Source organism: Motacilla alba, chromosome 3, assembly GCF_015832195.1.
Source record: "Motacilla alba alba isolate MOTALB_02 chromosome 3, Motacilla_alba_V1.0_pri, whole genome shotgun sequence".
In the NCBI taxonomy this organism is placed as follows: Eukaryota; Metazoa; Chordata; class Aves; order Passeriformes; family Motacillidae; genus Motacilla; species Motacilla alba.
In genome coordinates, this window is record NC_052018.1 from 48,697,878 (window position 1) to 48,709,342 (window position 11,465).

The following is an 11,465-nucleotide window of genomic DNA, read 5'->3' on the forward strand; positions in this document are numbered from 1 at the left end:
CTCCCAGTATCGTTAGCCTTGGCGACTCCTGTTCTGCACACACCTCATGGCAATGCCCGTGTGATTGGACTCCTGAAATCACGGTGAATGTTTCCTGGGAAGTTTGTAGGCGCTGTTAACTTCATGCTGCAAATCACCAGCTGCATCTAATAAACCTCCCATTTCTGGCAGAAATAGCATTCAGGTGCCTTCACGGTACCCTTACGCAATACCTAGAGCATCGGGTTTGAATCCCCTTCAGTTTGCTGATCCCTGTAAATTTTCAAGGGAAGGGAAGAGTGAGCCATACCATCGCTAGTCTGTGCAGCACACGGACTGCGGACCTCAGCCCTGCCCAGGCCGCCGCTCCCGGGAGGGGCGGGGAAGCAGCGCGGGCGATGCCAGCAGGATCCGTCCTGCCCGGAGCTGAGCGCCAGGCAGCGAGCGCTGGCACTGACGGGGCAGCGGGCACCAGTCGGACCGGCCGCCCGGCCGCGGCCTCCCGCCATGGCAGCCGCACCGCCTCCCTGGGCGCAGCCCAGCCCAGCCCAGGGGCGGCATTCCCGCCTACCGCGAGCGCGAGGCATGCTAGGAAGGGCCGGGACGGGGCCGGGACAACGCAGGCGCGGGCGGGGGTGGCGGCGGCGTCGCGTTGCGGGCGGCCCATGGCCGTGGGCGGCGGGCCACGATGACCGACTACAGCGAGGAGCAGCGCAACGAGCTGGAGGCGCTGGAGTCCATCTACCCGGACTCGTTCACGGGTGCGGGGCCGCGCCGGGGCCGCGGCGGCGGCCGGCGTGCGGGAGGAGGAGCGGGAGGCCGCGGCGGGGCTGGCGCGGGTCCCGCGGGGGTGCCGAGCCGCGCGGCTCGGCTGGGCGCTCGGGATGTTGGTTCGCTTTCCCTGGCCGGGAAAAGTGAAGCGCTCGATGGCCTCTGTGGCCTCGTCCGTGGGCGCTGCCGCGTTTACACAGCAGCCAGCCCGGCGTGGGCAAGCCGGTGCCCTGCGCTGGAAGGATGCTCCTCGGAGAAGCCTTTCAAAAGATGCAGCCCTGGGAATTGGTTTGTGTGCCGACCGGTTTTTCTGTCCGGTAGCAAGCTTGTCGCGGTCGTGAGGCACGGGATGTTTTGGGGTGCTTAAAGGTGATGTTTCCTCCGTAAATGTATTGCCAGTACCTGCCTTACTAAGTTGCAGGTGAAAAAAAGGCAAGCTTTAATTCCCTGGTGCAGCATGTTATACTGCTGAAACTTTCGTGTTGTGGATACTTTGGTTCATCAGTTTTTCAGGATTTTCAATTTACCATCAAACAATCAAGAATATCCAAATGCTGCCTAATCCAACAGGATTTTTTGCATTTTGTATCCAAAGAATATTAACAGTGAAAAAATCGGGGCATTTTCTGTTTCCTTCTTGCACAGTGTCTACTCTACCTAGAGTTCCACAGCATTTTACTTGGCAGTAACTTCACCAGACAAACATTTGCCCAGTATAATTGCCTATTGCTTCAATCTGAAAATCTTTTCAGGTCTTCGGTTTTATGTTAAAGATTACTTAAAGGTATATAAATTAATCTCTGGTAGCTGGGGATGCTGGATATCTGCTACTGATATGGAAGTCATATTCTTTCATACAGCCTTTACTCTGATGCTTACTCAGAGTTATTGTTCACTCATGTTATGCTTTTATGCCCAAGAGAAGAGAGGAGAATAAAGTAGTACATTAGCAATGAGGCAAAACTCAGTTGATACTTCGAGAGCATGTACACTAATTTGGGCATGGGTTATAACAGAGATGCAGAGCACCTCTTACATGGGTATGTGGTCTGCAACCCACAATTGGGCAATGAGGTTTTTAGCCTGTGAAATGCCTGACACAACTCTTGCTATGTTGTGTTGTCTATGTTCTAGCTGCCTGATTCACACACTTTCATTCTAGTACGTTGCTTGGTTAGTAGCGCTTCTTGCATTAAGCTGTTTTAAATATAGGTGCAGACATACTGTAAAAATAGTCCACAGTCAAGAGTGCACTGGATGCTCATCAGGCACATTTAGCGCAGTAAAGCAAATCAACTTTGGTAGCTTTCTGCATGCAGTCAGTGCACTACCAGAAGTTGTTTGATTTGATTTGTACTTTCTGGAACAGTGAAACCTCCAGAAGAGAAAGTTTTCCAGAAGTGAAACCCTTTGGTATTGTTTGATGATGTATGTCTCATTCAAAGAGACTCCAGGCATCACATAATACGGAAAATAGCTGTTAACTGAAAAGTATTACTTTAATAAGTTAAAAAGGCCCTTAACACTGTATCGAGAGCTTACTTTCTTTATAAGTCTTTAAGAAGTTCAGTTTCACTGATGTGAAGAAGTAATTGATTTAAGGATTCCCCCTGACTCTTGCTTTTTTCCTTTGAACAGTATTGTCAGAGAAGCCAACAACTTTCACAATCACTGTGACATCTGAAGCTGGAGAAAATGATGAAAGTAAGTTGATCATGTCTTACTCAGAAACTTCTGTATATGTTTAAATCTAATTCTATCACCAACAGCTGTGTATACCTCCACTTCGATCCTTGTAGGGGCCTGGTACAGCAAGCATTCCTTTGCAAATATATTCAAGGATTTGGGTGATCCTTGTTCAGTTTGTAGAAACGTTATGCTGTCGCTGGAGGACTGCTTTCTGCTGAATCTCAAAGGCTTTGTAGTGTAGCTTCAAAAATTATGGTTGTCACCATCCTTCTAGTGTCTTACAGACATGTTGTGAGGGGATTTGTTTTCTGGCAACTGTGTGTGTGCCAGCTACGTGGGAGAGTTGAGTCTGTGTGCTGTGACTGTGCAGCCCTTAAGGAGCAGTTCCAGAGCAGAAGGCTGTGGGTCCCAAGTCTCTCTGTATTTTTTGAGTACCAACAATTGTGTGGGCATATTGTAGCAAGCCTTACGCCAAGCAGGTCTGAAAGCTGCTATTCTGAATACTATAACAGAATGAATAAACTGGTGCTGCCTTACTTAGTTTGAAAGGAGTAAGTCCTGCTTAGAGCAGGTGTTTGTGCTGTACAGACTGCTGTGCTGCCGAGGACTGTGAGTTTGGAGCTAAGGGAAAGCTTCTCCCTGGTATTCTGCGAGAATGTGTAAAAGGAACTTGATTCTCTTTTGCCTAGTTTCCGTGTTACCCTGGCTCTGGGCAGCTTCATATTGAATGCATTTTTCTTAGGCAGTTCTCTGCTTAATAACTTCTACTGGACATAGTGTGTTTGTCCACAGTGTGGAGCCCTGGAACCCAACCCAGAGGTTGATACTTCACCCAGTCACACAGAACCTGAGGTGTTAATATGCTGAGATTTTCTCTAGTTCTGTTATTACGACTCTTGCTGTTTTCCAGCTTTTAAGTAGAATCTAAGGGAGATTACTGCTCTAGTACCTGTCATACCACAGAAGGTTTTTCAGTCTTCCCTAAAGATGTTTCAGACATGAGTAGGTTTTAATAGTTGGTGCAAGTGTAAACTTTATCATCTTAATTTCTTTGAACTCTTGGGTTATATTTAAATTTGTTCATATTGTTTTAACATCTGTGTAAGAAAACTGTTCCTTACAGGCAAGAATATTTTATATTCTGTAATCTTCAGGCTGTTGATGCAGTAGGAAAACATACCATTAAAGTTATACAGAGTTATCACCATAGGAATATGTGTTTCTTTATCTTTTAGCTGTCCAAACAACCCTTAAATTTACCTATAGAGAAAAATACCCTGATGAAACTCCACTGTATGAAATTGTCTCACAGGAGAATCTTGATGATAATGATGTCATGGACATAATAAAACTGCTAGAGCAGCAGGTAAGGAAAACAATATCTTGGAATAGCTTGATACCACTGGTCACATTGGCTGGAATTTCTCTCTCAAATCAGTTTTTATCAGAGGTATCTGCTACTGATTTGAAACTTGTTCCATAATATAGGGACTTACTTCATGGTTTGAGTTTGGTGAATGACATCATTGAGGTGTGATATAGGGCTAATTCAGTGTGTGCAATAATGTAGAATAATGAAATGGAAGTGCACTAGGGCTTCCCCTCTTTTCCACTTCCTTCTAGCTTAAGGTGAATTTGTTTAACTGTGTGTGTATATATTTATATATGTAGTATTTGTGAAAATAAGCCACCTCAGTTTCATTTGGAAATATTAAAAAAATGCCACATTGATTCTTGATTCTTTTTGATAACATAACTGTTTGGGGGTGGGGTGGATCTCATCAGCCTTTGGGATCAGTGAGAGAAGGAAAGAAGGAAGCACTTCTTTGGTTTCAGGAATTTCTGACAAGTCCTCACTGCCTTAAAGTTGCCATAATATGTTTAATGGGCATTTTTTTAATTTTCAGTTTACTTCATATAAACTTCCTTCCATCAGCTGATGTTTTCTGATTTTCCTGGGAAACTGTTGCATTTCAAAGCAGCATGTAATAGAATTAAGGAATAAACTGTTCCAGCACTATAAAGGTTCTGAATGACTTGTGTCTTATGATTTATGATATTCAGATTTTAGAGTTGTGTTTCTACTGTAGGTTTTGTTTTATCCATGAAAAAGCCTTTTGTAAGATATTTATAATGTGTTAATAACCTAATCACAGACATTCATCTTTGTGTTTAGCTGCACACCCATTTGGGGATAACTGACTGGATTAACTGGCTAGTTGAATTTGAATTTTACAACAAGTTTTTGAGACTGGTGCAGAATGTGTCAGCTGTGCCCTTTGCATTTGCACAACATCCTGCTTTCTATAAACATATTTCTGCATTCAGGTTCTTCTGTTTGAAGTTTCCTTCTTTGTGTTGTAGGCAGAAGAAAATTTAGGAATGGTAATGATCTTCACTCTAGTCTCAGCAGTACAGGAGAAATTAAATGAAATAGTGGATCAAATAAAAACACGAAGAGAAGAAGAGAAGAAACAGAAAGAAAGAGAAGCAGAGGAAGAAGAGAAGGTATGTAAAATAATGTCTTCAATTAAAAAGACTTCTAGCTTTAAAATGCATTGGTATGATGCAGGAGCAGTTCTCAGTTTTAGTGAGAAAGGAACAGCTATTCTAAAGATTATTTAATTGAAACATAAGAAGACTGTTTAATGAGCTTAAGTGATCTTTTTTTCCCCCTTTTTTTCTTAAGCAGTCTTTTTAGAGTCTAACTGCATGTTCACAGTCCCGTCTAGCATTACTTCCTAAGGGATTTTTCCCAAATGAAATCAAATTTGCTGTAGACAGTTTTTTGCTGGAAGAAGGGTAAGCAAGAGGGAATGGGGAACAGAAAAGACTGAAATATGTCATGCTGCACACAGGCTGCATGGTTTGAGGAAGGCTGTCTTCCTTGGCAGGCTGAGTGGATAGGTGGAAGCAGTGGGACCAGTCTTCAAGACTGGTTTGCCCTCCTGTACAATAGTTTCACCATTCGTGGAGTGTGCTAAGTCCAGCTAATGAGTCTTCACTCACTTTCTGAGAAATAGCTGGCAGGTGGTGGGACTTGGAAGGTTCTGTATTTCTGAAAATTGGCAAATAAATTTCTGAGAAAAAATAATTTTTTTTTTCTGTTTCAGCAATATAAAAGGATTAATGTATTTTAATGGGCAATAATTCAGTGTAGATTGCACTTAAGGGTTGATAAGAAGTGCTGCCTACTTATAAATAAACTATATTAGTGGGGAGTTGTGAACTATTGCACTCTAGGTCCAAAAGGAGTATGCAGGGTTCTTCCATTAGAGTTTTCATCTCATTATAGTTCTCTGAGGAGAGAATCCCATGACAAAACCCACAAGAATATGTTCTTTATGTACTCTCAGGATTAGGATTAATTTCTCAGAAGACTTTACAGCAAGCAGTGTTTCTGGAGTGTTGTAATTTAAATAATTAAGAGAATGCTTATCTTCCCCTGAACCTTTGCAAGTTGTGTTTGCAGCCCTGTTTTCTCTTCTTCCAGCAACGTTTTCATGGCACTCCTGTTACCATTGAGAATTTCCTTAATTGGAAAGCCAAGTTTGATGCAGAGCTTCTAGAAATAAAAAGGAAAAAAATGAAAGAAGAAGAACAAGCAGGCAAAAATAAGCTAAGCGGTATGTTTTAATACTGGTTGTGAAATTTCTGCAATGCTACCAGCCTATACTAACAAGTCTCAAAGTTTTTACACAAGTGATAGCTCTTGGCATCCTGCTCCATAGTCTGCATGGTTTAGTTTTGAACTGATTCACCTGTGATGCTGGATCTACTTTTGACCTGATTACCTGAAAAAAACATAACCATTGTGGTCATGCTGTATCACTTTTCTGTTTTCTCCTCACTTCTGGCTAGTTTTGATGAAATTTGACAGAGGTGGAAATTTTAATGGTATTAAGCTTCATAAAAAGCTGTACAGGACAGGGGATGTGCTTGATTTGTCTCTGAAGGGTAGGCATTTGGGAATCTGCAAAGATGAGATAACAGAAATTGGGCTTCTAGTTTTCCTGTTCTTTAAAGTATTGTTAGTATGTGGTGTCTGTTTTTCTCTATACAAATGTAGCTTATAAACTCTTCCCTTTAGAAAACCAAAACCAAGCTTGGGTGTCATTCATGTAATTCCAGCATTACCATGGACACCAAGCAGTCGTGTTTGTGGAAGCTTGCATGAGCAATGTAGATGGAAGACAGATGATTTATGTGGAAAGAGTCCTGAGGTTTTCTTCCTGTCCCTCCTAGTCAGAAAAGCTTCATTCTTCTGTGATGATGCCTTCGCAGCTCTGTGTAGTCGCTGTGTGTGTAGGAGCTGGTGATTTGTGTAGATCCAAGTTGCTTTTTGAATGGGAGAATATATGAAAAAAGGTGGAGGAGTCAGCTGATTTCCTTCCCAGTTCCCACAGAGGATTTCTTGTGGAATGCAAGATGAAGACTGAAGCAATAAGGACTGAACACAAGCTGTGGGGTGTAAATTTTTGCTGCCCCCCCATTATTAAAGTCTTAGTAACATTACAGTGACCCATTTAACTTGCTGGCGTGGATGAATCCTGGATGAATTAAAAAAAAAAGAATGGGAAGCTTACAGAAATGAGCAGTTAAAAACACAAAAGGCTGCTAGAATTGGTTGATTTGAAAAGACTAAAATACATATGCTGACTGTTGTTGCCTTGGTTTGATAGTTGCTTCAGAACTGTACTTGCTTATATATTGGTTTTTATTTCTAGGTAAACAGCTGTTTGAAATGGATCACAACCTTGACACCTCTGACATCCAGTTCTTGGAGGAAGGTAAATTCCTATTTGATTTCACTACTGAAAGTCAGTGGCTTAAAAAGGTCAGAATTCCTAAGCAAAATCTGTGTTACATTTCTAACTTAACATCTTTTATCAGAATCCCCTTTACATTGGAAGAACTTTGCAGAGTGAACAGAATTTTAACTTTTCCCAAAACCTTTTCAAGATGATAAAGTGTATTTATTTACAGCCTTGTGCTTGAGGTGATCTTACTTACATTGCCTCTTACATTTAAATGATTGGAGTGGGAGCAAAACAAAACAAAAAAAAAAAAAGCAAAAACAAAATAAAAAGCTCCAACTCAGCCCTGATTTTTTTTTTCTAATAGCCAGCCTTCCCTGGCTTCAAGCATAGGTCTTGAACTTTTTGTCACCTTTTCTCTGAACCTCAACACCAACATCTTGCAGGTCAAAATAAATGTTACTGGCTTCTGTGCAACCCAGTTCTTTATCATGGTTTCTGCAGATGGGTCTGTTACCTTACTAAAATACTGACCTGGTGCCAGATGAAAATTCTGTAAGCCTGTGCCAGAAAAATATTAAACTTGGAAAACCAGTTGGAGATAAAGCACATAAAAACATATATACTCACAGTAATGTACCTGTTTAATTTGCTGTACCGTTTTTTAGTATCCTAGTTTAAAATACCTGAGTTTTGAGGTAAGAGAGTTCTTTAATACAGCTGCATTGTCTGCTGGTATCTATCACAAAACACAGGCAGAAGAGGGTCAAGATTCTTCTCTATAAGTAAAAAAGAAGTTTTATGAATGTCAGTGAGTATAAACTTGAAATGGTAGTTATGGTGAAGTTTAGTTTCTTTAACAGGGAATAATTTAATCTTGTCTTCCTACAAAATACCTAAATTGAAGATGGTTTGTTGATGGCACATTTGGCTGCCTCAAAGGAGGAACAGATCTCTACCTGGGCTCTGTGCCCAGATGATTTGGGATTAATGTATTAATTTGTAATCCTGCTGCTAGTGGTGATTAATACTCCCATTCTTATTGCTGCTTGCATTCTGTCATAGATGCAACAGGTTACTAAGTCTGTTTTAATATTACAGTAGCATGTACTACTAATTTTCAGAGGATAATGGCATTATCTTGTATAGGTGCCTTCAAGTCCAGTGAAGTAATAGAAACTTTATTTGGTGACCAGAAGATGTCACTGTTGATACATAAAAATAAAATAGCAGTCCTGGAGTTTTATCTTTAGGTCAGCAGCATCTCTTTCAGAAGAAAATGTGAAAGTAGCCAAAGCTTCATCTTGCTTGTAAAATTTAAATCTGAAAGCAAATACATGCATGTCAGTATATGGTTTGTAAGGAATTTTTTATGAACCCTGTTATCTCACCGGGATGGTAGTAATTATTCCAGCTGTGAGGTCCTGAGCTCCTGCTTTGGCTGTCCTGGGGAGAAAGAATCTCTGCTTCTGGCAAATGTAAATGTTAATTTCATGCTCCCAGTGAATTCTGAAGTTCTGTGTGACATTTCTCTTGACTGGGTTTTGATAAAAAAAAAAAACAAAACTTCACCTGTAAACAGATAAAATGTGGCATTTACTTTTCCATATCTATTTGATGTATAAAAGCCAAGTAAGTTAGCAGCTACCTGCATTGAAGAACTAATATGAAAAAATCTTGTATGTTTTGTTATTGTTAATGTTTTTCTTGTTGCATGAAATTAAAATATCTTTCTGTTCCTTACAGCTGGAAACAATGTGGAGGTTGATGAATCTTTATTCCAAGAAATGGATGATTTAGAGTTGGAGGATGAAGAGGACGACCCTGACTACAACCCTGTTAATTTAGATAGTGATTAGACTTACTTGAACTGATTTTGTCATCAGTATGGACATATGTAAGGAGAGAGGGGCAGGCAGGAAAGCCACAGCATCTGTGGTTTTAGTAATGTGTATTGTTTTTCTTTTTTCTTAATTTTTTTCCAAAGAAAAAAAAACAACATATTTTAAATCCAGGAGAATGGTCTTCTGATGACTTTCACTATAAATAAATTTACTTCAATATTTGAAATGAAAAATTTGAGAAACATTGATCTGTCTGAAAATGCTTTTCTATTTTCTCTATTTTTTTCTCCCTACTTCTGTAATTGTCCTTTGAAGAGATGTGGCAACATGCAAGATGGAAAGATGTTACAGCAAGCACTAAACACACCTGCATCTGAATGCTGAGCAGCTTTTCTGCTGTCTTCCACCTGGGATAAACATGGGCAGCTTTGGTGAATAAAAGGGATCACATACTATGTAGTTATTTATTTTTTGTTCCTCCTGTGGAATTTTTTTAATAATTCAAGTCAGTCCTGGTGCCCCAATTTATCAGCTGTAGATAGACAGCACTAGTCACCTTTGTTGTATAGCCTTATTAAAGTCTAGTGGAAACCATTTCCATACAATTATAATGAATTTTTTTGCCATAGTCATGAATTATATTTTCAAAATGGTGAGTTCAAGTCAGTAGGGGGAAAAAAATCAGAATGTGAAGCCTCTTGAAGTTTGGTTGGTTTATTCAGAGATGGTTTGGGTTTTTTTGAATGTGTGCCTCAATGAACTTCTATGAAAAATCAAAACCCACCTTAGGAAAATTAGTTTGCTTTTGGCAGCAGACTGTATTGAAACACTATGAGTGGAGTGCACATTACAGCAGCAGGGTTTACAGAGTGCTCTATAGGTTTGAATGTAACTGGTGTAGTTTTAGAAGCATTGTGTTGGCAGCCTGTGAAGGTTAGCACGGAATGCAGTAAAGCTACACATCAACTTGGGGATGTTGCCCATCCTTCAGAGCTGTTTCTGGAGCTAACGGATGTTAGACTCCTCCCTTACCACCTCCAAAAAAGCTCAAACACTGCAAGAACTGCAGTGTTTTAACATGCTGTGTTTGAAACTGCAGCGCTAGAAGGATGATGGTGTCAAAAGACAGCTTTCCAAACAGACAGGCATCTCAATGATTAAACACTGTGTGCTGAATTTTAAACACTGTTAGTCGACTGCCTTAACTGTGCCAGCTTCAATCTTTGAAGAGGGTTGCACTAAAGTATCACATTGCTTAGAGGAATATTAAATTTATGAATTTTAGTTTTTGAAAATTCCATAGTCAAGATGAGAAGTTTAATTATGGAATTAATTTAATGGTTATAAGATTCTCTGCTCATATCACTCGAGAACATCTGTTTAGGATGACCTCCTTTTACCTTTTTTTTTTTTTTCCCTTTTCATTCAAGGTAAATGAATTTCTAGTAGATAGAAGTAAGTGTTCAAGTACCCTGTAAATACTTTTATAAATTAACCATGTGCCTTTGTTCCTACTGTCGTCCCTTTGATCTTTTTAATTTTGGCTACTAAAAACCCTAGATAAGAATCTAGGTCTCAATGATAATGTTTTATGTTTCAAAGCAATAAGCAGGATCTGTGCTCCAACAGAGTTACCAGATACATTAAAAAATTGTGAGCTAATGTGATATTAAATCTTGTCTTTTCCAAAGAGACAGTTGGATTGAAAGCTTCATAGTTACTACATCCAGCTTCCTGTGTAATTGCTAGGATGCTTTAAAATGCGCTTCAGCACTGAACTTATTATTTCTGGTATGTCTCAACTCAGCTGCATAAAACCCCATTTAATTCCTAAGGCTGCTTTCCATTTCCAGCTATGTATGTTTAAAACTGCTGTTTTTTCATAAAAGGAGTTAATTGGAGCTCTCTAAATTTGGACCAAATCCAAGAATCCTGTGTAGTCTGTGCAAATGTGATAATCAGAAAATTTTCCAAGTGGATCGCTGATAAGTCATCTACATATGAAAGAAAGTTTCTCATGAATTATATTTCTAGAATAATGAAATTTTCTAGTCTGTTTTCACACTAACATATTTATTGGTTTTCATGCAGAGAATGTATAGCTTAAAAATGTTAAAATTATGTAAAACAAGTGAAAATGTGTTTTTGCTGTTATATTTCAAAGCAGAGGAAATAATAAGGGTTGAAGTGACAAAGAAATTGCATAAAGTCTGTTCCTCCAAGTCCCTGGAAGAAGTTCTAGCGACTCAGTCTGAACTGCAGATTTGTTTAGCTTTGTTAGCAATTAACATCTGTGAAATAAAAAGGGAATTTGACTGAGAATAAGCTTGGCTCTGTGTGTGTGTGTGTGTGTGTGTTAGTTTGCTAAAGAGAGCAGAGAGAAGGGTTTTTTTAGCTGGGATATTTAAATTTCCTTATCTACTTT

The 11,465-nt window shown here is 39.9% G+C and overlaps 2 protein-coding genes across 2 annotated transcripts in view; one reads left to right on the forward strand and one right to left on the reverse strand.

The window, feature by feature from the left end:
• TRAPPC3L (trafficking protein particle complex 3 like) overlaps positions 1-668 on the reverse strand; it is a 30,836-nt gene extending 30,168 nt beyond the window's left edge. The window contains exon 1 of the mRNA XM_038130344.1: positions 290-668. Coding sequence (XP_037986272.1) covers positions 290-646 — 357 coding nt within the window. The 5' untranslated portion in view covers positions 647-668. The remainder of the gene's footprint in view (positions 1-289) is intronic.
• Positions 559-11,365, forward strand: RWDD1 (RWD domain containing 1). The gene is made up of 7 exons (XM_038130356.1): positions 559-740; positions 2,389-2,454; positions 3,675-3,805; positions 4,804-4,947; positions 5,933-6,065; positions 7,167-7,229; positions 8,943-11,365. The coding sequence occupies exons 1-7, from the start codon at positions 668-670 to the stop codon at positions 9,053-9,055; spliced, it is 723 nt and encodes a 240-aa protein (XP_037986284.1). The 5' UTR covers positions 559-667; the 3' UTR covers positions 9,056-11,365.
• Positions 11,366-11,465: the final 100 nt, after the last annotated feature.

What these genes read in the sequence shown, in the direction of transcription:
- RWDD1 (XM_038130356.1), top strand. Translation starts at nt 668, where the DNA reads ATGACCGACTACAGCGAGGAGCAGCGCAACGAGCTGGAGGCGCTGGAG. An exon ending in CTACCCGGACTCGTTCACGG is followed by an intron (nt 741 to 2,388) that starts GTGCGGGGCCGC and finishes TCCTTTGAACAG; the next exon opens with TATTGTCAGAGAAGCCAACA. An exon ending in AAGCAGAGGAAGAAGAGAAG is followed by an intron (nt 4,948 to 5,932) that starts GTATGTAAAATA and finishes CTCTTCTTCCAG; the next exon opens with CAACGTTTTCATGGCACTCC.